Source organism: Eptatretus burgeri, chromosome 14 (genome assembly GCF_056783735.1).
Source record: "Eptatretus burgeri isolate ZD-2024b chromosome 14, Ebu_testis_v1, whole genome shotgun sequence".
Lineage (NCBI taxonomy): Eukaryota > Metazoa > Chordata > Myxini > Myxiniformes > Myxinidae > Eptatretus > Eptatretus burgeri.
In genome coordinates, this window is record NC_140974.1 from 73823196 (window position 1) to 73850121 (window position 26926).

General features: G+C 44.0%; 1 protein-coding gene across 1 annotated transcript in view; it reads left to right on the forward strand.

The window, feature by feature from the left end:
• The window catches only part of LOC147013624 (protein GPR107-like), a 67124-nt gene that overhangs the window by 1024 nt on the left and 39174 nt on the right, over nt 1-26926 (forward strand). The window contains exons 2-8 of the mRNA XM_085855605.1: nt 6705-6824; nt 7257-7307; nt 8539-8621; nt 11351-11552; nt 11690-11800; nt 13961-14094; nt 14590-14665. Coding sequence (XP_085711731.1) covers nt 6705-6824; nt 7257-7307; nt 8539-8621; nt 11351-11552; nt 11690-11800; nt 13961-14094; nt 14590-14665 — 777 coding nt within the window. The remainder of the gene's footprint in view (nt 1-6704; nt 6825-7256; nt 7308-8538; nt 8622-11350; nt 11553-11689; nt 11801-13960; nt 14095-14589; nt 14666-26926) is intronic.

Genomic DNA, 26926 nt, shown 5'->3' on the forward strand with positions numbered 1-26926 from the left:
CCAAAACCTCGTCCTCTTCCTTCAACAGTGTGGACCTCAAACATCTAGGGCCTTCGCTCAAACCTGACATCTTTATGTACAGGTTGCCACTGACAAACCAGACATAATCTGCTTAACAGACACTTTCCTCCTTCAAGACGTCTCTGACTCCCGAGTCTCTCTCCCTGGTTACTCCCTCCTCCAGTATGACAGACCCGAGCCTCGTCCTTTATCAAAAACTCGATCCCTCACTTACCACGCACCGCCTTCTCTCCCCCACATCCCGAGGAATACCTCGGGCTATGGCTTCCCCTCCACTCCCACCTCGTGTTTATATGTGTGTTGTACTGGCCACCAAAAAGTGACCATTTACATCTCACTCATCAAAACACATGGACAAACTTCTTTCCTCTCATCCCAACTCTGTCTTCCTCATATGTGGTGATTGCAGTTGTCATCATACCAATTGGCTGAGTGTGGGTACCTCTCTCACCTGCCATGGCACTTCAGCTAGACTTCTGTGACTCGTTCGAACTGACAATCTGTCAACTTCCTGACCCGGATCTCAACCAACGGTACTCCATCTCTTCTGGATCTGATTTTGACCAATTTCCCTGAAAATATCTGCTGTTCTTCCTCCGCTCCAATCGGTTCTTCTGACCACGTCCTTGTCAAAGTGGACATCTCTCTGGCTGTTATCAGAAAACCACCTCACCGCCGTTGAGTCTGGCATTTCACTCAGGCCGACTGGCAGGGTCTTCAAGCAGCCATCAAACTTCTAGACTAATCTCCCATCTCTACTACCGATGACATCAACTTGTCCTGAGAATTAGGAATTCTTTCAAAGAAATTTGCTCTGTCTCCTGCACAGATTTATCCCCGCTTGTCTTCAGTTGTCCCAACCTTCCTCTCGCCCATGGTACACTGAAGCTTGTGGCATGGCTGTTGGCCTGAAACAACTTGCCTTTGCCTCATGGAAGGCTAATCCAATTGAAGGCAATCTCAGTTCCTTCCGTAAAGCTCAGAACAAGTGTGTGTCTACCCTCAGGAGAGCCAGAAAACAACATCTTTCTAATCTCAAGTCTGAACTCTCAAACCTCTCTCCCTCCTCAAAATCCTGGTGGCGTCTAATCAAATCTTCCCGGTGTTTGCCCCGGTTAGAATAGGTACACCGTTAGTATCCCTGCATCTCATAAGAGGCGACTCAAAGGATTAGCGTCAGGAAGGGCATCCGGCCATAAAAAACATCTCAAAAAGGAAACCATGATGAGTACAACTTATGGGCAGGGTACAGCCCGAAGTACCCTGTGGGGGTCGTCACCCCCTCCCGTTAAAACTTAAGGTGGGGAACCCGATCGAAGCAATGGAGGAAATTTTTCCATTTATGACGACCAATCGCCTGGTGCCGCACGTGAAGATCGGTTTCTGAGGTTTGGGACATGGAATGTAAGGACAATGACAGGGAGATCAGGAGAAGTGGTTGAAACATTGGTCAGAAGAAGAGTGGACATATGTCGTGTGCAGGAGACATGATGGAAGGGAAGTGGTGCGAGAATGGTGAAAGGTAGGCAGGGACAGAAGTATAAGTTTATGTGGCAAGTGTGCGCGGAAGGTGTGCATGGTGTTGGTGTCGTGTTTTCTGAGGAGTTTGTAGACAGTGTAGTGAGTGTGACTAGAGTGAGTGAAAGGTTGATGATGGTGAGAATCGTGATCGGAAAGCTCTTCGTGAACGTCATCTCGGGATATGCCCCGCAGGTCAGTTGAAGCAATGAAGAGAAGAACATGTTCTGGTGTGCGATAGAGAAGTTGATGGAGAATGTGAAAGATGAGGAAGTTGTTGTGGTAGGAGGAGACTTGAATGGACATGTGGGAAGGAGTACAGACAGTTTTGAGGGAGTCCATGGGGGTTATGGATATGGTGTGAGAAATGGAGAAGGTGAAAGGATCTTGGAGTTTCCTGATGGAGCTGATTTGTTGATTTGTAATACTCAATTCCAGAAAGCGGATAATAAGGTTATTACATACACGTCAGGTGGGTCAACGACAACCATTGACTACCTGATGGTGCGTAGGCGGGATAGGGGAAACCTCTGGGACACAAAGGTGATCCCAGGGGAGGAGACTGTTTCACGGCACCACCTGGTTGTCTGCGATATAAGGGTGAAAGGTGCGAGGAGAATTCAGCAGGTGAAGTACCAACCGAGGAGTTGAAAGGCGACAGTGAAAGAAGCATTAAGAGAGAGGCTGAGTATGGTAGAGGATCATGTGGTTGAGCTTGAAAGTGGTTAGATGTCAATGAAAGATAGTCTATGATTGGGAGCCGTTGGTGAAGTATGTGGATGGACAAAAGGACCACCGAGGCATTCGGAAACATGGTGGTGGGGTGATGAAGTTGGAAAGACAATCGAAGAGAAGAGGAAGAAGTTCAAGGAATGGCAAAAGGCGAAGTGTACAGTGGTAGAAGAGGCAGCGCATGAAAGTTATAAGGTAGCCAAGAAGGCTGCAAAGAAAGAGGTAGCAAAGGCGCAGGAGGCCTATCGGAAAATGTTCGCAGAACGCTTGGATTCGGAAGAGGGTCAGAGAGCAGTATTCAGGATTGCAAAGCAGATAACGAGAGAGAGGTTTGATGTGACGGGGGTGAGTTGCTTGAAGGATGAAGTGGGACAAATCGTTGTAGACTCGGATGGAATTAAAGGAAGATGGAAGAGATGTGTGTAAAGGCTGTTGAATGTAGAAAATGAATGGGATAGCAACATCGAGTCACCCAGTTTTAGGACCAGCAGAGAAGATAACTGAGAAGGAAGTTGAGGAATCTATAAGAGCAATGAAGAGTAGAACAGCAGGAGGGCCGACGGGAGTCGTGGGAGATATGTTGAAGGCAGCGGGAAGTTTGGGTGTGAAGAGAATGACAGAGATCTGTAATCTGGTGGTGAAAGAAGGCCGCATTCCAGTGCATTGGGAACTGAGTACTCTCGTCCCTCTGTACAAGGGGAAAGGTGACCCTCTGGAATGTGGCTCCTATTGAGCAATAAAGTTATTGGGGCATGGAATGGAGGTATTGGAAAGGGTGTTGGAGAAGAGGATAAGGAAGAAGGTAAAGATTGATGAAATGCAGTTTGGATTTATGCCACGAAGAGGAATGACAGATGTGATTTTTATTGTAAGGCAGTTGCAGGAGAAGTACATGGAGAAGAGGAAGAAGTTGTTTTGTGGGTTTGTTGATCTGGAGAAAGTATTTGATCGGGTTCCACACGAAGTAATGACATGGGCATTGAGGAAGTTAGGAGTGGCGGAATGGTTGATCAGAGTAGTGATGGCCATGTATGAGAGAGCACGCACAGCTGTAAGGACGAAGGATGGGAACAGTGGTGAGTTTGAGGTGAGGGTGGGAGTGCACCAGGGGTCCAGGTACCATGTCCACTTCTATTTGTAGTTGTGATGGAGGTGCTGGCTCGGAGGGTAAAGGAGGGTTTACCGTGGGAGCTGCTGTATGCAGATGATCTGGTGTTGATTGCAGAGAGTATGGATGGACTGAAGGAGAAGATGAACAAGTGGAAGGAATGTATGGAGGCAAAAGGTTTGAAGGTGGATATCGGAAAGACGAAGGTGATGGCAAGTGGTAAAGCATGTGGTGAGGTGGAAAGGACTGGCAAGTGGCCGTGTGCTGTGTGTAGGAAGGGTGTCGGAGTGAACTCCATTCAGTGTACAATGTGTGCTGAATGGGATCATCGAAAATGTAGTGGTGTGAGAGGGTCATTAACCAGTGTGGCAGCGACATTCAAGTGTAAGGTGTGCATAGAGGGAGCTGCAGATGAAGGAATTGTTGAGTTGGATCTTGGAGATGGCATGAAGTTGGAAGGGGTGAAAACATTTTGCTATCTCGGAGACATGCTGAATGGAGAAGGTGGATCAGACTCTTCGACGGTTGCTCGAGTGAGATGTGCATGGAAGAAGTTTCTGGAACTCAGTGGTGTGCTGACGAAGAGGGGAGTGTCGTTGAAGCTGAAGGGAACGGTGTATGCAACATGTGTGAGGAGTACAATGATTTCTGGAAGTGAGACATGGGTATTGAACATAGAGCAGCAACAAAGGCTGCAAAGGGTGCAAATGCCAATGGTTCGGTGGATGTGCGGAGTATCGTTGAGAGAGAGGAAGACAAATTATGACTTGCGGAAGATGATGGGAATAGAGTCTGTGATGGAGGTTGTGAAGAGAAACAGGTTGAGATGGTTGGGTCATGTGTTGAGGAAGGATGAAAGTGACTGGGTGAGAGGAGTGTTGGAAATGAGTGTAGTAGGAAGTAGAGGACGGGGAAGACTGAGAAAAACTTGGCTGAAGGTGGTGGAAGAAGAAATGTGGGCAAGGGGATTAAGAAGGGGAGATGCAGAAAATAGAGTAAAGTGGAGAAGATTGTCATGGGGCCCGCAAGGCTAACCCCCACTTCAGCAGGGAAAATGGCTTTAAAATGCTTGTTGTTGTTTTTGTCTAATCAAATCTGTTTTTGGTGTATGTTCCCCCTCCATCCCCTCCCTTACCTCGAATGGCCACACAGCTGACACTGCATGTGAAAAGGTTGAATGCCGAAACTCTGTGTTTGCTAATAAATCTTGTGTACAAAAGCCATCGCTTTCTGCACACACCTTACCCAGTCTCACCCAACTGTGCCTGGACTCTGTATCCTTTTCTCCTGACAAAGTGGAGAGCTTGCTATCAAACCTCGACTCAGATTCTGCAACCGGTCCAGACGGCATCAGCCCACGTGTCCTAAAAACCTGCTCCTCTGCTCTTGCTCACCCTCTCTCTGTTCCATTCACCCTCTCATTTGCTCAAGGTCATCTGCCATCTACTTGGAAATCAGCAAACATGACCGCTCTACATTAAAAAGGTGCAAAAACAGATCCCTGCAACTTCAGACCAATCAGCCTTCTCCCAATCATCAGCAAGGTTATGGAATCCATCATCGCTTCAGACATGAAATCCTTCCTCTTCTCCAATGGCCTGATTTCCGATCATGAATTTGGTTTCAGACCAGGTCACTCTACCCTGGATATGCTGCTTCTGCTCTCTCAACAATGGATGGAGGTCCTCATTGCCGGACATGAAATCAGAGCCATATCCCTAAATATATCACGTGCTTTCGATACGGTCTGGCACCCTGCCCTGCTCACCAAACTCTCTTCCAATGATATCCAAGGCCATCTCCACTCATGGCTCACAGCCAACATGTGGCCCTAAATGGAGTTCTCTCACCCCCTCTTCCTGTCCATGCTGGAGTTCATCAAGGCCCTGTTCTTCGTTCTGGGCTCTGTTCTTTTTCTGATTCTTTCCTCAATGATCTCTCCGACTCTCTGGAAAATCCTCTTTATCTCTTTGCTAATGACTCCACCTTCTGCCAGACCATCTATCATTCCTCAGATCGGCAAGCAGAAGCTTCTTCGCTCTCTGCAGATCTGGGTAAAATCACAAACTGGTCCAACACGTGGAACATGTCTTTCACTCCGGACAAATCTCACACTCTCACCAAGTCTCTCCAAAAGACCGTCTGGATCTCCCCCTCCCCCCACACTCCCCCATCACCCCCAGCTACTTCACCCTTACCATCTACCTCACCCCCATTTCCGTTTGTCTCGCCACTTCACCGTCATTCATTCCAATTATATATCCCCTTTAACAGCTGATTTAGCTGCTAATAATACAACCTTCTCACATTCTGTGCAAAACCAATAGGGGCTCCATTGAATTCATTCACAAACAAATAATCTCCTTCAATCGGCATCTTCTGACAGCTTAGACAAGCCCACCTCTCACAAGCCTCACATTTTATCGTTGTTGTTACCCCTGCCTCTCCGCAGCACTGGGCTAATAAGGGTCCTCCTCCTCTTCCATTCTTTTGTCGATTTGATTTGCTTTTTCTTCCTCACCCACTTCATACCTGCAGCGTTTTTTTCTGTCTTGTGGAGGTTACCAATCGATTCGTCGACTTCATGATGTCAGCACGAGCACACAGTTCAAGTTCTTTCCCCGAGCCCATCTCACCCACAATGATGGCTGTATCAAGCCGATGTAACTGGAATGCGAGCGCTTTGCGAGCCTTCGCGGTCAGGATTCGGCAATCTCGGTCTCTCCTCCGCCAACTTGGCTGTTGATGAAAGACTCGGCCGTTTTCATGAATTGCACAAGTCTCCCCCTGCAGCGCCCGTGGAGGCAATCAAGCGGGGTACACTGTCCGCCCTGGGCGTTGCACGAACCACTTGTGGAGGTGCCGCTCGCCGCCTAGCTCAAGCCATGCAAAACGTCAGCGCCCCGATCCGACCCAGAACGAAGTGCCATTCAGAGACACAAATCTACGAACGGAACAGGATATTCTCGATTTCATAACCTTTGTTGATAATACTTCAACACTGGCCCAATAATCATTCTGGTGCCTTGAATGAAGGCAGTTTTGTTTTAATAGATTTTTTTTTTTTTTTTTTTTTTGAAGCTGTGTGAATTTGTTTTATTTATTTTTTCAGAGGCAGCCACAGTTTATCTCCTGTTGTGTATAATTTTGTCATTCATTAATGGGTTTTCTTGGTGTAATACTTCATTGAATCCAAGATAAGTATGTGAGGAGGTGAATGCTGCATCATCGAGGAAAGGTACAATAGTCTTAATGCCAATATGATCTTTCTGGCACGAATTATCGTATGTTGACCAATCTCTCGTCTGGGCCCTTCCCCATGCAGAATGACCGGCGAGGACAGGTGCGCCTCATGTCGTTTGGTTTCCACCGTGGTGGTTACCTGGAAGTTAATCTCACCAAATTTGCACCTCTATTCGACAAGAGAAAATTCGGTGCACGCACGGTGAGGCCAGCATGGTGTGTGGAATTGTTTTCACAGCTAAAGCATGTTTGTCAGAAGCATTATCCCAAACATAATGACCCAACAGGTATCCCAGGTCAACTGACCTACCCTTTTCAACTGGGAGAAACTGTGACACACTTAAAATTGTTATTTTTTGCTGTGTAATCAAATGAAAGATCAAATATTGCATTGCAGTCATCAGAAGTAACCCAAATAAGCAAAGATAATGATCAAGAGGAGCCTGGATAGGATTTGGGTACGACTACTACTACTACTACTACTCTTACCACCCTAGTACTTACAGGCGCTTATCTATTTGAGTCAAACAAAAAGTTAGATATTTGCTAATTGTTGCTTGGCTTTGACTTATGTTGAAAGAAAATTGGAATTCGAGTCAGAAATAAGAACCTTTATCTGCTGTCTGTCTTACAGTTTGGGTTCAGCCTTTACCAAGGCAGAAATGATGGCCTGTCTTCATACTTGGTATGTAAAAATATTTCATGTTTCATATAGATATGGTCTGCATTCGACACATTTTAAACCTCATCTTAATTCTTGGGATAGGAAGTCGACGAGGTGACAAGAAGGCATTGCACTGGGGAGGAATGATTTGACGGTTATCCGAGGTTGGAGGAACACTGGGAACACTGTCATGATTGAAATGTGTAAATGATGTAGCAAACAAACTTTAATCTGCATCATCATCATCATCATCATCGTTTTACAGCCGTTTCCATGCTTGCATGCATTAGCAATAAAAGTTGATTCACTTCGAACAGCTATGTGCACCTAGGTATACAAGGCTATCATTTTTAACTTTAGTCTGGTGAGCTTATGTGATTCAGCAGTGTCCGTAGGTCAGTCAGTCAGTCGGTCAGTGAGTCTGTAAACACTTCAGTCATTATCGCTTGAACCAAAAACACGATTTTGATGAAACCTAGCCACAAGCCTCATATCTGATGCCTAACGAAGGTTTATTGACCGCATCAAAATCTGCACTCATTAACGGGTTGAAATCGGGCCGAAAACACGAAAAATTCCTGTCCTAACCGCCAGGGGGTGTTGCATCAGCAGCACAGCCATTCCCTCAGCCAAAAATATGACCTGTAACCTGTGAAAACATAACCTGTAAACATGTATCGCTGTAATCGGCATCGAGGGGGGGCTTCCATTCAACCAATCACGTGACCAGATTGTGCACATGAACAAAATTTCGATATTTTATGATGTCATTAACTGTTGCTTCTGATCCAGGTGAGCTTCAGGATCAGTGGTCCTCTTTTTCATTCGAGCACACCATCGACCCTCTTCATGATTCATACATTTGTTTAAACACCGGCAATAAACATTTTATCCTTTTCTTAAAGCATTTTAGCATTCCCCAGCCAAAGTGATTACATTGTATGTGAACTGGTGCAATCAACACATCCAAAACTCCACACAAGTCCGTGCTCCCGAGCCTTTATTCCGATCGCCCGTGTACTCTTCGAGGGTGCTGCCCTCAAGGCAGCTCATCAAACATGATGCCCCAGAGCCACAATCACTTTAATCCAACACAACAGTGACGACATCATTTTTTTGTGAATGAATAATTTTAATGTTTATTCTTTCAATGTCATTTTAATATTTACTCTACACACGTCTCCAAAGTATTGGTTATCGTCACCTGGATTTTGGTTTTACTATTATTGCCATGTCCCATTGTCTCCACTAGGATGAAGGAAGCAGTAATTGCGTATTGCGAAACAGGGGAAAAGATCCCATCACATTGCTCACGTTTAATTTTACCAAAAGCAGGTGTGTGGCCATTTTTCTCCTACTATACCTACATTGCCTTCAGAAAGTATTCACACCCCCTTGACTTTTGTCACATTTTGTTGCGTTACATCCTGAATTTAAAATGAATTAATATTAAATTTTTTGTCACCAATCCACACAAGATGCTCCGTAATGACAAAGTGAAAACATGTTTTTAGAAATTTTTGCAAATTAAAAAAAAATGTAAATTGGAAATGTCTTGCTTCAATAAGTATTCAACCCCTTTGCTATGACACTCCAAATTGAGCTCAGGGGCATCCAATTTCCTTTGATCATCCTTGAGATGTCTCAACAACTTGATTGTATGATGGATGGTGGTGACGTCAGAGGGAACAGAGGAGGATGGAGTCAGGATCAGCACTTGGCACACGAACAAGGAGGGAAAAGGGAGGTTCTATGAGGAACGCGATTGGGACCGAGGCTCTGGCTGACCACTCTCGACACAATAGAAAAGGCTGTTAGAAAAAGAAAAGAATCCTTTTGTTTGTTTGTGTGAATTTGCTAGCGTGATGGAGCAAGACGCTGGCCATTGACTGTTAGGCTGGGTTGTGTGAGACCGCACATCAGAGCCTCGTGTTGTGCCATCGGGGAGGAAGGCGGCATCATTTTGCAGAGAGCAGCGGCGTCGGCATTCTCATTCGTGAGGAGGAACTTTCAAGACAGCTTCTGGGCCCTCAACGAAGGGACCATCCGCACGAACTACCTCCCGTACGCTTTCCACCCAGAACGCGGCTTGGCGCCATTTTGGGAACATTTTCCCACGCAGTGACGATGCGGTTTGACGAACCCTAAGCTTCAGAAACTCATCTCTAGACACACGGCTTAGTGCCGGGAGAAAGGGAAGATTATTTTGTATTTATTCTGTCCCCCTTGTCTGTATTAAAGTCTGTGTGGAGGCGCCTCAAATAGGAATTTAGGTTGCCTCACGTTTCATTATTATCCTGTTTAGATTTATTTCCATGATAAACATTTAATTTCTGTTTATTAAACCCTTATTTATTAACTTTGCTTGCATTGTCTTTGTCATGGGTTCGAGTATAATCCCTTGTCCTCCGTCGTGGTGAACGCGTCTGGTACTTGCCTTTGCCGTCCTCGTCCCGTGCGCACCATAATCTCCTAAGAACTCGGTTATTCGCCTCCAAGGGAAATCGTTCGGTTAACTGTCCAGGTCGGTCTTAACCGGCGTGGACATGACAATATATTGCATGATATTTCAAAACTGTATTCGCCCCAATATATTCTACTGGATCAGGCATTGCGTGGCGGAGGTATGCGCTCCACTGAGTGCTCTTCTAGTTTATGTAATGCAGTGATGGTGGCTTTCCAAGCAGATGGAAGATGACCTAGTGCAAATTACAGGGTGAAAAGGGCAGAGAGAGAATGGGAAAGAGCAGCAGAGCAGGATTTTAAGACGCGTGAGCTGATGCCATCCAATCCAGTTGTAGAGTCAGAGTTGAGGGTTGAAAGAACCTTCTCTGGTGCAAAAGACAGAGTCCAGGAGCAGTTGTGCACAACAGGGAGGGATGGGAGTAGGGGACACAAGTTTTGGAAGGAAACATGGAATTGAGGCATTTAGCCTTCTCACCAGCATAGTCGGCTGTGGTGCCATTTGAAAAGGGGGAACGGATAGAAGGGGAACATACACCAGAGATGGACTTAAAAAGGTGCCACCGGGTTTTAGAGGAGGGAGGCAAGTCTGAAAGTTCATTTTTGAGTTTGGACATTTGTTTTCTGGCTCTTCTGAGAGTGGTCACACACTTGTTGCAGACTTTTTGGAATGAGCTGAAATTGCCTTCGGTCGGATTAGCCTTACAGGAAGAAAAGGCAAGTTGTTTCAGAGCAACTGCCTCACCCCAGGATTTTTGTACCATGGGTGGGAAGAAGGGTAGGATGATTGAAGACGAGTTGCGATGAATCTGTGCGTGCGAGCGTTTGTGTTTCTGTGGAAGAATTCCCAGGCCGAGTTAACATCAGGGGCAGTGAATATGGGAGACCAGTCCTGAAGAGAGATGGCTGCTTGCAGTCCCTCATTATCATGTCATTATCATCAAGATATTTATTTCTTCTTCATATTTATTTTCTTTAGTTGTCACTATTGATCATGTTCACTTTTTCTATTTCTGTGCTGGTATTGTTTTTAAGAGATACATCTGTAATTATATGCTCACAGACATTTTTCTTCAAATTCTAAAGCATCCGACTCTTAATCTGCAATTGGTCAGTGGCTTTGACACCAATACAAATTTTTATTATGTACCCAAAACATCTAGAAGCTACATGCAGCGAACAGGCAGTTTCAAATGGAGCACCTCGCCACCATTGGAACATTTAAATTGCATCAAATGTGGCAATAAATGTGAATTGCTGTTTCCAGCTTGCCGGCTCAATGACAGAAGACGTCATTTCAATTTTTGCCGTTTCCATCCCTACCCCACTTGGAATCCCATCCGAGCACGAGCAACTTGCTAGTTTTGATAATGATAAAACAATTAAAGATGTTATGGAAGTGTCCTTGCACTATACTGAAATGAAAGGCTTGACAAAGGGATGCACAGTAGATGACATCACTTACATGTGTCATGCTTCATTCGATACGTGCAGAGATTCCGCATGTTTTGTAAAGTTGTTTTTAGATACTTTTGAAATTGCACAACTTTGCATTGCTTCAAGCCTTCTATTGCCAATGTGTTTGTCATTTGACCACACAGGGTCATCATTCAACCACCAGTGAACCAGACTGGTGGAAACTTGGCAATCTACTCCCAAAAACCAGGTGAAGATCTACCACTGAATGGCACTTCAAAACAGAAACCTTTAAACTCGACCAAGACGAAGAGCATCATCAACAAGGAAACTGTTGGCAATACTGAGCTCCCCCTGTTAAAAGTCAATGGCTCTTATCACACACAGGTTTGTGAATTGCATAATATGGACATAGCAAGTCGGCGATTGGGAAGAACTTTTGATGATGATGGTAAATCCATCATTGTATCAATCTAATTTGGCTCTGTTCTTATTGCTACTACTCTTTACCTCTTTTGCTGCAGTTTTATGTACGAATGGATAAGGATGAACACATCGGGCTTTACACTTTGTTCTTCCACAGCTGTGAAGAAGGGAAGCAAAGTGCTCCCAGTCCCATTCCATTCAGCATGGTGGTGAGCTGTGTAAAGCAAACACTCAAACGATTTGTGAATCAGTGTGTGGTGTTGGGGGGGGGGGGGTTATCATGCCAAGCACTAGTATATTATTATAACATGACTATGACATTCCCTTTAAGTAATCTATATCTATCTTCTCGTGTGTGTGTGTGTGTGTGTGTGTGTGTGTGTGTGTGTTCATAAAGCATAACATATCTCTCTCTTTGTCTGTCTCTGTCTCTGGACATGTCCAGACAGGAGTTTGTCTCTGGACGTGTCCGAGTGGTGTTTGTCTCCAGCCAGCTTTGGCTCCAGATGTGTCCAGATGATGTTTGTTTCTGGACGCTTCCGGGTGGTGTTTGGCTTGAGACGCGTCTGGGCAGTATTTATGTCTGGACTTGTCACTCCGGGGCGTGTTTATATTATGGCCGGTAGAAAATGGATTTCAGACATTATTTTGTTTCCATCTTCACTGTTATTCTCTGCAGAATCATTTTGATGAAACGGTATGAATTGTAGTTAACGCTCCACCGCATGTCTGCCTTCCCTTTGTCTCACCTCGCACTGTCTTCCCTTTCCCCACCCCTCCTCGCTCTCCTTCCCCTCCACCTCTTTACTCTCCCCACTCTCTCTCTCCCCCACCCCTCTCTCCCTCTTCCTCCCTCTTTTTCACCCTCCCCTCTTTAGTATTTCCATCAGCGAAGCGACGGGTGGTATTTGCTAGTCAACTATATAATTTGAGCATGAAGAATAACATATAATGGAACAGATAATTGAGTACTTATTAAACAAATTGTAAAGATGAAAAAGAAAACCTGAACAAGGATATTAAAATTACATTAGACAGGATTGAAAACTGCTCATTAAAAGTGCATAAATACCATGAACAGAGAAATAAATAAATTAACAATATACAAATGGAATGTATGACGACTAAAGTCACATGAATATAGAAAAAAAAACAATAACCAAAAGTGATTGTTCAGCAATCGAACAAGGGAACTAATGGGGGATTGTCTGTGTGAACGTATTTTGCGCTTGTGATATATCAATTTGTTTAGACATCCTCAGATTACATCCAATAAGATAGCAGTTGTCTGATTTGAGGAAAACGGTGGCGATGACTATTGAAAACTACTACTGATTTAGCAAAGCGTGTAAGAAGTTCAAAGCTTCAATTCGCGACGGAATCAAGATATTACAAGTGTGTTCAAGGTCAACATAGGAAAGGTGTTTTGGACACGTGATCGTTCATGATGCTGTTTTTTGAACCCGTTCAAAATCTCTACTTGGGTGGTAGTCAGACCTGAACTCCTTAAAGGTGCTCCAAATTCTAAGATGGGGCAAATGTACATCTGGTGGATCACTACGAAGGTTCAAACTTTCACACCATTCTTCTTAATCTTACACAAGATGTATAGATGCCTACAGGCATTCCTCACTATGCGTTCAACCTGTTGGTTCTATTTGGGATCATTCTGGATTGTGACACGAGGAGCTTCACACCTGAAACGGTTTCCAAGTAAACACCCCCTTCGACCACCCAATCTATGCAGATTTTATTTCTTCTTGTACCTCATTTCATAAACGTCTGTAAGTATCAGACCCTCATTTAATGTTATATGGCACTTAACTGAGAGCCTGCGAACACTATTAGTCATCCACGGCTTATCACTCGGATAGCCTCTAATTATAATTTGTTTTCAATATCTACATTGATTATTGACTAACTGCTGCAGTTGTTCAGTCACAACATTGGCATCATTGCAGTTGGTGATTGTTGACCAGTCCGTTCTACGTAATCCATAAACTGAAATCCCCTATGAATGAATCACGAAAGAGTCGGAGGGAAATCTTTAGTCATTTACAACATAGGATAGACCAACGTGGATGAAGTGCTCCCACCAGATTATCACTCATCGATTTTGGGGCTAAAATATCTGGTTGATAAAAATCATCAACAAAGTCTGTTAAGATTTGGAGTGGGGTCACAAAGATTTCTCTCTAGTGGTCTAATGGCTTACTGCAAAATATTCTCCATTTTAACCACAGCACTTTACTCGCCATTGTTCTTGTACAAATCCGCTTTTATCCACAAACATGAACCTGCCTTGTAAGTCTGCATGATCATTTTTACAAGAAATTCCTTTCTGGTCCTCGTGTTCACCTTTCTTTCAGCTGGATATGGTTGAGCGGAATCCATACAGCTACCTGTCGGCAGGTGAGATTCCGCTGCCACGCCTGTTCTTTACCATGGGCCTGCTGTTTCTTGTTGCTGCTATCATGTGGGTTTACATGCTGCGGAAGAACAGGTACGTCCACTGCACGCTGGCGTGTGTTTAAACCCACTAAAATATCAAAATAATTTCAACTTTTTTACAAGTTACAGTTTAGTTGCAAATGTACATTGACCAATAGAAGCAATAGTCTGCCATTCCTCTTCCATGTGCCTGGTACTAGGAGCGCAACTAACCACAGCTCATTTTAACAGCATGCAGAAACTGCTGCTGTATTTGGCCAAAAATAATTAAACAATTGACTTCACGTAAGAAGGCCAACTCTAAACTTCACCAATATCAAGAGCAAAGGCTACAATCTGCTGTTTCCTTGTCAAGGTCCTCGTTTTACTCAATGGTACCTCGTTATAATCTCTGCTTCCTTGAGGTTTAAAAATCCACTTCCGATATTTTGCTTCGATCTCTCAATAACAGACCATTCCGATTAACCATACCTCGTACTTTTCGTCTGATGGTGAAATGCAGTGTGTCCATTTTGTCTCCATCTCCAAACCTCTTCCTGACCTTTAGGGCAAATGTCTTCAAAATCCATTGGCTGATGGCAGCACTTGTGTTTACCAAGGCACTATCGCTCTTCTTCCATGCTGTAAGTTTCAAGTGACCATTGACCTTTGCACATGTTCTTTATCTTTGTGTACCTGGAGTTATTTCCTCACCCCTCCTCTTCTGAGAGTATGTCTTACGTGTTTTTTTTTTTTGTTTTTTTTTCTGTTATCCTTTATATTTAAGGTTTTATCCCATCGTGTTTATTGCATCACATGTTGGTATCCTAGAAATAGCATAATTATCCAATAATAAGCAGACATCTAATTTGGCCTTGCTATGTTTCTGGTAAATGGAGATCCACTGAATTGTACCTCTGGTCACCGACGAAGTACGTCCCACACATCCTCTAAATTCGATTATTACTCATCACATCCATTGAAATATATATATATATATATATATATATATATATATATATATATATATATATATATATATATATATATATATATATATATATATATGCCATGGATGATTGTTACACATGAGACATCATGGTAACTTGAAACCTTGTTTACTTAAACCTGTAAATGCTGATCTTCAACCAAAAATATTTTGAACACCTTGTGTTCATTCAGTTAGAAGTTTCTTTTTAAATTTAGTCTTCCTGTGATGTATTGTTTTGGATTACCTTTTCTTTCTGTCTTTATTATTATTTTTTCAACTAAAATTGCTTGTTGACAAATTAATACCAAGTTCATTATCAAGTGCCAGTTGCTGTTTACATTGGAGTTCAGTAATAAACAAACTGATTTGTAAACGGATTGCTGATAACCATATTGAAGCAGGATCAGAAGCGTTTTGAAGGTTAGTAGTACTGAATCGGTGGAATGTGAAGGTCATATTATAGCACATTGCACCATGAGGCATGGCTTTCTGATGGTTACCTTCGTGAAATGTTATCCACACTTTGTTTTTTGGATAAGCTGTCTTTAATAAGTTTGCAGCTATTGTCGTCGGAGGTGGGTCGGGCTTAGTGAAAATCTCAGAGCTGTGACTCGTGTAATGTAGACCACTTGTATCTAAAGGCCCGGTCACACCTTGACGTTTTAGCCAACGTATGCCGATTTTTGAATTTTTTTTTCTAAAACGCTGGCACGCGTTGAATACGTTATGGGTAAGTTTTGATAACATTGAGAGCACGCTGAAAAACACTGCCATACGTCGTTGTACGCTGGCTTTAAACGTTGTACTTTTTGGTTGTCCTCAAATTTTCTTCATGCTTGAAATTTCACGACTTATGCCGGTGTATGACTCACACGTTCCGCTACGCTGGCCACAAGTTGTATGCACGGTCTGCGATCGTTGACAGACGTCAACACATGCTACTTGTAAGTTAATCATAAGTTGAGACACGCCGAGGTAATGTTTAGCGTACCTGAAACTTATTTCTAACCTATGATTAACGTGTTGTTGGCACGTTATGCGATCGTTGCCACACATCGACAGACGTTACTTTTAAGTTGCTCATAGGCTGAAAGACGTCGGTATAATGGATCGTCCTTGCGTCAGCGTCCACGGCCACGGCCAGGACACTTATTTGCAGCATTCTTCAAACTTTTCTTCGGCATGACGAGGATGTTCACACTTCGATGTCTAGCTTGGCTATGATTCCAATTGTCCATCAGCAGCGTCTATTTAAAATAGTCGAGTTTGAGTGTTTTAACACGTTCAGAAGAAACGCTTCAAATTTCCAAACCCCAGCGTCAAAAAACAAAGGCGAGTGACAGCAATTTAAATCGTTCATTGTAAACAATGAAAATAGCTGAGTGGTACCGTTTAAAAGTCGTTGAGTGTAAAAAAAATCCAATTGTTGAGCGCAAGCGTCTACTTTCAATAGTGGAGATGCAGACATTTAAATCGTTGAGTGGCAGCCTATGAATAGCAAACCCCACGTCACCGGCAAAGATAAACTGCCGCACGATATGGATAAGTTAGGCTATCGTTGGGCATAGTTTGTGAACGCCGGCTACACGATAATTATTCGTTGGTATACCGTATCTATAAGTTATCGAAGCGCTCTATGCACATTATTAGTTCATTGTGCATTTGTCCAACCCGTTATTAATAGACCTAAATCGTAAAAACAAGCCATAGCTCATTGTTGAAAAAGCCCCATAAAAAATTAGCCGCGAAGAACTTCGAACAATGGTGCAAAGATGTCTCCTACCCGTGGACACGCGGACCCAAGAAGGATCCATCATAACCCACACCCTCCCCCTCACACTCACCTACTACTGCCAACATGAACAAACTACTACTAATACTAATACTGATACTGATACTGATACTGTTACTGCTGACATGGACATCGACTCAAAAAGGACTCGAAAACACTGTTGGGTTCCCCTTTTATGAGCAGCATTTTTATATACCAATTCCCAAAACCGCTGGGAACACGTCTTTATATGGCAGTTGTAAGCTAGAAACATGTTAATTTCGTTTTTTTTGTCGAACGGAAGACGTCATTGGAATACGTCTACATACGTCGATGTGTGTTGGGACTACGTAAAGAATTGGTTCAAAGCACGTCAAACATAAGTTAGAAATATGTTTCGCGTAAAAAAGACATTACCGTGATGTGTTTCGACTTATGAGTAGCCTTTGTGGACGTGTGTAAGCGTCCACATATCGTGTGTAAAACTTATCCCCATCGCATGCAGAACGTGTGTCATACGCCGAGTACGTCGTAAAATTTTGAACATGTTTAAAATTTCTTGACGTACTCTACTTACTACGACGTATGATAGCGTACTTTAGCGTTGTACTCACGTATACCAAACTTACTCATACCGTATTTGACGTGCCCCCAACGTTTTAGACACATTTTTCTTAGGTCGGCATATGCTGGCAAGATCGCCAAGGTGTGACTGCGATGTTGACACTTCCATTTCTATGGCAGTTATGATTCGAATCTTTGTGCGTCAGCCTTTTAATAGGCTACGTCAGGACATCGTCGGCGATGCGTGCAACGCGCTATGCCTAAGTTAGACTATCGTTGGGCATCGGTTGTGTAGGCCGACAACAGGTTCAGCATTCGTTGGTATAAGTTATCTATAACACAACGAAACGTTCTGTGTCCGTTACCAATGCGTTATACATAAGACCAAGTCGCTATGAATACATCCGAACCTTTAAAAAAAAACATCAAAAGTTCAATGTAAGCCAGCGTTTTACATACATTTTAATACGTTGCCATCGCTGGCTAAAACGTCAAGGTGTGACCGGGCCTTAAACTATGCATGTAAACTACTCCATGTGATAATCGTGAAGCTGTTTCGACATATCGGGGCTCTCCACACTTTCTCAAATTCCTGTATGCTGAATAAAAAGTCAGTGTATGAAAACCTTTAAGGCTGAGGGTATGGGGGCTGCCGAGACCCCCATCTGCTCGAGGTATTGAGACTATCTCATGCTTTCTCCGACATTTTAGGCAACAAAATACACAATTAAAACGCTTGATATTTATGGGTGTAAATTCGGAAATGTTATGGTATATGGACCTTAATGTAAATCATTTCACTCGATGAAGTATTACTAATCATAAAGGTTTATGCTATGAAAATACTTTCGAGAGCAAATTTGTTGTTATTTTTCACCACATTCCAATTCCAATGCAGTCACAAAACACCCTGAATACTTTTACACCACCACTAATGGCAGCAATGCCAACCCTCCCGATTTCATCGGGAGGCTTCCGAAAATTCACCCAAACTCCCGCCCTTACGATCACTATCCTTATCCTTCCGAAATTTTGATATTTTTGCACTGTTCACTAATCAGAATGTACTAGTATGAGAATTGAATGAAAAGCATCGTCTGCTACGTATAGCATGTGGTAACTCCATAACGTTCGCTGCTACCAAATTGTACGTAAAAAATTGCAAATTCAAATGAGGAGCAGCGAAACATTGGGTCTGGATCTCAAGCATGCGATCATGCACTGAGATTTAGTGCATGCGGTATGTGTGCAATACAGTGCATGCGGTATGTATGCACAGTGTATATGCATGCGATACGCTCACTGCATGCAGCTGGACCCCGTACCAACCCGGCGGTCGCGACCACCGTGCGGTGTTTAACAGCCGCTAGAGTTCTACGAGTCGCGCTGCAGCTGTGGAACATCGACTTCAAAGTTACCGATGCTTCAAGCCCTCGATGTTGATTACGAAATGGCAGAAAAGAAGCTTACGAAGACCAAGAAATGGTCTCAGAAGTACAAGACCGAATACAGTCTCCAATACCCGTGTATTCGAAAGTCTGAAAGAGGAATTCATCATGCGTATTGTACAGTATGCAGCGTTGATATTTCAGTTGAGCACGGAGGTCGCGATGATATTCGGAAGCACGTTGGAAGCAAACGGCACACAGACATTGCAAAGGAGAGATCTTCGAGCACGAGTACCGGTACACTTCTGAATTATTTCACCAAACAAGGGACAAGCGAGGAAGAGGATGTTACCCGAGCGGAACTTCTCTTTAGTGGATTTATTGTGGAACATAACTTGCCCATGTCAGTCTCAGATCATGCTGGACCTCTATTTCAAAAGGTGTTTCCAGATTCAAAAGTTGCTTCAAAGTATGGATGTGCAAGAACAAAAACTTGCAAGATGTGCAAGATGTGCAAGAACAAAAAAAAAAAAAGAAAAAAAAAAAAAAAAGAACAAGAACAAAGAAGAAAAAAAGAACACTGGTCAACAATTTTTTTACTTTCTGAATGTTGTCTAGATTTCTACAAGTGAATTAGGGTATTCTGGCACTGCTGAATCAGGAAATGGCATCCGTTTCTCTCCATCAGGTCAGGTTTTTGTGCTAAGTTGATTTGAAAAAATCAGATCTTGTGACAAAATCAATTACATTTTTGTGGCATTATCAGCTGATTTTTGTCAACACATATCATCCTAAACATGTTTTTAAGAAAAAAAAATGTTTTGCCAACAACATTTATTGATTACATGATAGAAACATCGATTACTGTCATCTGAATGGTGGGCATTGATAAAGGTAAGTACAAGTAAATTGCATGTTGCGTCACCACTGTTCAAACTTCAGGGCTTGAACTTCCGTTTCTTCGAACTCCTGGAATGTTCAGCGGCAGGGAGGTCTCTCTTCAGATTCCAACAGTAGTCAGCCATCATGACTGCGTCCCAGCGACCCTGATACCTGGTCTCCATCTCCTTCATGTCCTGATGGAATCTCTCCCCCTGCTCGTCACTCATTGAACCCAGGTTCTCAGGAAACCGGTTCATATGTGAAAATAGGTAGTGCATCTTGATGCTCATGTTGCAGCCCAGGTTTCTGAAAGCAGTCAGCATGTTGTTGACAAGTTCTGCGTAGTTTTCTGGCCTTATTGTTGCCAAGAAAGTTCTTCACTACCAAAACAAATGTCTTCCACGCTTCCAGTTCCACTTCGTTCATTGAGTTTTTGAACTCTGGATCTCTGATGAGCTGACGGATCTGAGAACCATCAAAGATGCCAACTTTCAACTTCTCCATGGTCAATCCTGGAAAAGCCTGGCACAAGTAAGTGAAGCAGTCACCATCTTTGTCCAGAGCCTTGGTGAACTGCTTGATTAAGCCGAGCTTGATGTGCAGCGGTGGGAAGACTATTCTGTCTCTGTCCACCAGAGGGTCGTTGATGACGTTCCTTTCTTTGCATGGCACCAATTCCTCCCGCACAGGCCAGTCCTTCTTCGTGTAATGGTGAGCACGGTCCCTACTATCCCACATGCACAGAAAACATGGGTACTTGGTGAAGCCAGACTGTTGTCCCAACAAAAAGTTCACCATCTTCAGGTCAACACAAATAAACCACTTATGCTGATCATAACCAATTTTCTCCAGCACGTACTTCACCGCTTCATACTTCTCCTTCAGTGTAGTCGAGTGAGCGATGGGTACAGAGGCAAACTGGTTGCCGTTGTGTAGCAGAACACATTTCAGTGATCACTTGCTGCTGTCAATGAACAGTCTCCAATCTTTGGGTTCGTACTGTGGCACTCCAAGCTTGAGCAGAAGCGCATGTCATAAATTGGCGCATGTAGGTATTGTACATTCTTCAGAGTTCGTTATTTCAAGAAATACAACTTTTTTGTATCACATTATTACAAAATCTGCCCCATTAACTTTAGTTTTGATCCACGAACTTTATGCTTTGCCTCACCAATTTTTGGAAGATTTTGAGGTTTTATGACTTCAAACTGATCCCTTTTCGACATAATCACCTAGAACTATCGTACCTGAATACTTCTTGTCATTAAAATAATTATTTCCAATTAAAACAATTATTTGACATGACATTTTACCCCACCAACTTCTTCTAAAATGCTCCACACATGCGTACATGTGAACAAAAATGTAAAAAACGACATGTGGCCATATCTCAAAAACTTGACCTGATTGAACAAAACTAATGTGAGTTTTGGATTCAGCGCATCAGATTCGTCCTAAATCAGCTTAAAAAATGCAGACAACAAATTTGTTGTTGACCAGTGTAATTGGTGAGTTGTCAAATGTTACTGCTTCATCTATTGCCGATATTGCTAGACTAGCTCCATTTAGCCTAGCTACAGACGGTAGCAATGACAGTGGTGAGGCCCAGCTATATCCTGTCCTGATTTCGTACTATGACAACAGTGCTGGGATTGTGAAGCAAGGTTTGCTAAGTTTGCCTGCGTGCAAACAAGATTCCACTGGAGAAAACATTTTCAAACTGCTTGATCATGAGTTCAGTGACAGGAAAATTCCGTGGGGAAATTGTGTTTCCTTTTGTGCTGATAATGCCTCTGTCATGGTGGGCAAGCACAAAGGAGTCGCTGCTTATATCCACAAACAAAATCCAGAGTGCTACATCATGGGATGCCCTTGCCATATGATGCACAATACGGCCAAGAAGGCGGCTCAGGCCTTACCCATTGAATTAGATGACTTTCTCATCGATATTTACTACTACTTGGACAAAAGTAGTAAACGCGTCAAAGGAGTGAAAGCACTGCAAGAACTCTGTGATGCCCCGACACACAAGATTCTGAAGCATGTTGCAACAAGGTGGCTGTCCCTTGGTCAGTGCCTAGACAGGCTGATTGAACAGTGGGGAGCCACTTCGCCTCTTCTTCAAAGAAGAAGTACGAAGAAAAATGCAACCAACTGTAGCCAAGACTCTAACAACGAGCAAGAAGGACGGCACTGTATCTACTGCCAGTACTGGCACTGCAGGATCAAGCACTAGTGGAGCAGCATTCACCACTACCACTGCAGTATCTGCTGCGAAGAAGACAGCAGGGACAGCACCAAAACCAATGCTGAGAGCAGGTAGCATCACCGGCCCTTCATCACGTTCATCTACAAAGCAGATCCCTTCAGAGTCGAGAAAGACTGTGATAGTCCCATCTACAGGCAAAGAAGGACCCAAGTTAAGTTCTGCTTTTGCCAAATCACTTGATAGAAGCTCAGCAAAACCTTCGAATCAGAGGTCTTCTTCCTTGGCTGCACCTACCTCAAGCTCTCTCCTCAAACGTAAAATTGGATCTGGTACTACGAGTCTGACCTCTTCTGCTGGCAGTAAACGCAAGTGTGATCGCCCTGCGGCTAAGTGTACTACGAGTTCTACAACTAAAAGCGCATCTTCCTCAAACACTGTGCAGGAATCTAGAGAAAAACGTGTCAACAGGATGTTCTTGTCTCCACAAACAAAACTCTATTGTTTCTTCCTTCGATATGCTAACAAGCTTTTTGAGAAGGGGAATCTTCTGCTCCAAAGAGACGAACCCTGTATTCATCTCCTGCACGGAGAATTGAATGGTCTTCTGAAAGATATCTTCGTACGGTTTTTGAAACCATCGGTGTCATCGGTTGCTCTGGTAAATGTACCCTTCTCTGACAGAAATCATCAGAAGAATGATGAGGACCTCATGATTGGGAACGATGCCAAACTGTATATAAGGGAACAAAGGAGTCTCAAGAAATCCAACTTCACTCTGAGTGAGTCAGACATCCAAGGTTTCTTCAGTGCAGTTCGCTCATATTATGTGAAAGCCTGCAATTATATCTTCAAAACCTGGCCGCTAGATGATGAATTAGCCAAGCATGCTCAGGTGCTGGATGTTAAGCTACACCAAGAAGTGGGGTTTGACTGTGTGGAGTTTTTCATCAAGAAATTCACCTGTCTGTTCAGTGGCGGTGATAGTGACATAGACAGTCTTGAGAGTGAATTCGCTCACTACCAGGCAGACGCCTCCATAGCTACAATTGCTACTGAGACAGTGAGAGTGGATGAGCAGTGGCATCGGATTTCACAGCTCACAGATCCCTGCACTGGTGCCAAGAAGTATCCTAATTTGAGAAAAGTGATGAAGGGAATCTTGGTCATTCCTCATTCGAACGCATCATGTGAGCGGGCACTCAGTCTTGTACGGAAGAATCATACTGAATTTCGTCCCAATTTGAGTGTCAAAACCCTGGAAGCTCTCTTAATTGAAAAACTAGCTCATAGCACCCCTTGCTACCAGAGAGAATACAGCAAAGACATAATCAGAAGAGCTAAAAGAGCCACACAGCTGTCACTCAGCAAAGCTGCCATGGAAAAAGCAAGCAGCAGTAGTACCAGCCAGTAAGGTAAGAAAAATATTGCTTCTTTTGTACTTTTTGTTAATCTTTGATTGTCCCCTAACTTACTAATATTAACATACATGTAACATTAAAAAGTGCACAATTTTCCCCTTTTTTTGTTCAAAAAGTGGGAATTCTTAACATGTTAAATGCTCCAAAATAGGGCTCAGAGGGCACTAGAGAGCGTCTAGAACCCCAGAGCTTCCAGGGCCCTAAGACGGGCCCTGGACCCCGCCGCAAGGGTCGAGCGCTCCGCGCTCGAGATGTGCGCTTCGCGCACATTATTTGGTGTCGGTTGAAAATCCTCCCTAATTCTGATTTCCAAAAGTTGGCATCTCTGTAATGGTTGTGAGGTCAAATGACATAGTCCGCTGTATTTGTTTAAAAAGTTATTTTTGTCAATTTCAGGTTTTTCTTATTCTATATAAATACAGAGCACGACCATTCTATTCAGCAGACCTTCTTCCTTTTTGTTTTATTTTCTTTATTTCAACCTTGACTTCCAAATTCAGCGAATTTTGGTTATCTTTGTTTATCAAGAAAACCTGCTCAAAGCTGAACTGTAAATAAATTTGTTTAAATATTCTTTTATTTTATTTTTGTTACTGTGAAAACTGATACACGACCGGTCAAACATTTTAGAACACCGCCATTTTTCAGTTTTTACTGAAATTTTAGCAGTTCAAGTCCATTGAATAACCTGAAATGGTACAAAGCTAAGCGGTCAACTGCCAGAGGTTAAAAAAACAAAGTTTAGGTTACCAAAAACTGAAAAATAATGTAAATATCAGAGTTGTTATAAAAGGCCCTTTTCAGGGAACAAGTAATGAATTAGAAACTGCAGCTGTTCTGCAGCAATGGCAGTAAATTAAGCCTTGAAAGTTGATGCAAACAATTCCTACAGGTGTCCCAACTTTTGTTGATTAGTTACAAACCCTCTGTCTGCATAAAAGCAGTGTTGGAACAGACTGTGTTGCTACACCCTCTGAAGCATTATTTGGACAATATTGCACTGCAGGAAGTAGTGTATTGCGATCATAATAGTGAGAAAAAGACAATTAACGAAGGAAGACAGACAGACCATTATAACCCTTAAAAGTGTAGGTCTTTCCTTTTGAGAAATTGCAAAGTAAGCCAAGGTGTCAGTGAGAACAGTTTCCTACACCATCAAAAGGCACTTGGAAACTGGAGGAAACTCTGACAGGAAGAGGTCTGGCAGACCCAAAACCACAACACAATCAGAAGACAAGTTTCTGAGAGTCAACAGCTTGCGTGATAGGTGGCTCACAGGACAGCAGCTTCAAGCACAACTTGTGTGTCTGAAAATGTGTGTCACAACTGTCCTCAGCCAACAGGACAGCAGCTTCACTCTTTCATTCCTCTTTTTTCCCGCCTTTGGAATAAACTCCCTCACTCTATTCTTTCCCATTCTTCCCTCCATGCTTTCAAAACAGCTGTTCACCACCACCTCTTATCATCCCCCATCCAAATCCTCGATCTTTTCTACCCCCGATAATCCACCCAAACCCACTTCCTTCAATTCCCCTGCTTTCCTTCCTGAAAGTCCCTGGAATGTCCATCTTCTCTTCCCCATGTTCCCCGTCCCATCCCTCTTCCTTCCACAGATCTCCTAATGTGTCTGTTCCCCACTGTTTTGCCCCTCTTGTCTCATGCCCCCTTCCTGTGCGTTGTGTGTTAGCTCTCGTACGAGCCTCGACAAGGTATACAAAAAAAACCAAAAACTTAACACTGGTCGAAGTAAGGAAGTCTCAGTTTCAACTGTGAAGAGAAGACTTTGAGCTGCAGGTTTGACAGATCAAGTGGCAGTAAGAAAGCCATTGCCAATATGGCAAAATAAGAAAAAGAGGCTTGCCTGGTCCATGAAGCACTGCCAGTGGACTACTGAAAACTGGAGGAAGGTCTTATGAACTGATTAATCAAAATTTGAAATCTTCAGTTCATCACGCAGGGTTTTTGTGCACTGTCGAGGAGGTGGAAGGGTGGTTCCTCAGTGGGTGACACCAACTGTCAAACATGGAGGAGGAAGCGTGATGATCTGGGGCTCTTTTTCTGGATCCAGAGTCGGCGATTTGCACAGAATGACTGGCACCCTGAACCAAAAGGGGTACCACAGAATTTTGCAGCGCCAAGCAATACCCTCTGGTCAACGCCTAGTTGGTCAAGGGTTCATCCAACAGCAAGATAACGACCCAAAACATACCTCCAGGCTACGTCAGAACTACCTTAGAAGAAAAGAACAAAACGGTAGGGTTCAAATCATGGAATGGCCTGCACAGTCTCCGGACTTAAACCCCATCGAGCTGGTTTGGGATTAACTGGACAGAAGGGTGAAAGCAAAGCAACCTCCAAGTGCAACACATTTGTGGGAACTTCTGCAACAGTGTTGGGAAGAACTTTCTGAACAATATTTGATTTCCATTGTTGAAAGAATGCCTCGAGTATGTTTGGCTGTTATATTGTTGCGGGGCCGGATATCGGCTGCGAGCACGACCGCGAGATGGAGCAGTAGTGTCGGCTCCACCGAACACCCGAAATTTATAGGTCATCACCCCGGATAACTCCGGAGCCGACGGGTCCCTTATCGGACCGAAACTCGCCAATAGATCGACCACGTGGGGTAGGGTCGATTGTCAATTTCAATTTACCTAAATAACCACGTCGTCCAAACTACTGGGAAAATTCACCCTCGACTATGATCGTACGGAACGAGCCGCTAGCGTACTCGAACCGTGTGCGACCCGAGCGGATGGTCACCGAGCTTCCGTCACTCCAAAAGTCCCTTTACAGCGGCAACAGCCTGGCTAATTCTCCAACACGCACCGTGTTAAACCAATGGAAGGAAACACAAAACGAACCGATACATTTAACACATGGGTTTATTTATAATGGGGCAGGGGGGGGGCATGCAAGAAGCAGAGTTATCTAAATATAGAGATGCATGTATGAACAGCAAGGCACTTAATTTATTACTTACTGGACTGGCACCACACACACACGCACAGGCACACGCACAGGCACACGCACACGCACACGCATACGCACACGCATACGCACACGCGCACACACACACACAAGAAACGGTGGCCTCAGCCTTTATTGAGGCCTCCAGCTCGGATGGAAAGGCGAGCTGAAGACCAGAGCCTGCCTCGACCTGTCCACCTTGTGTGGTCTTCGCGCTGATTCGAACTGGGCACCAGCGAGAGGCGAGCCGAATCCAGACACTGGCGGCTCTCGTCCTGGCAACCAAACCTCTACTCCGTATCCTTCGGGGAGATGGCGCGCACCCCTTGCGGTTCTGTTGGCGGCAGGATCTCTCAATCTCGAGCTCTTGGTGTTGTCGGCAGGGACGCGGCGCGCAACCCTTGCGGCTCTGTTGGGGAATGGTGTCTCTCAAGCTCCAGCTTCTTCGTTCGCCGATAGAGACGCGGAGCGCAACCGTTGCGGCTCTGTAGGGGGATTGTGTCTCTCAAGCTCCCTCGTTTTTCTGTCCGAATGCGCCACACCCTTATTCGCCCTGTCTCCGGGTTGGGGGGGGGGACGCCTCCGCCCTCTCCCTCACTGGATGGTTTTGGCATGCACAATCGCTCGTCGCCCTGTCACTGGCCAAAAAACGAGCGGCAAGTCCGTTGATTGGCCCGAGGGAGTGGTGACGTCACGCGGACCCCTTTCTTCC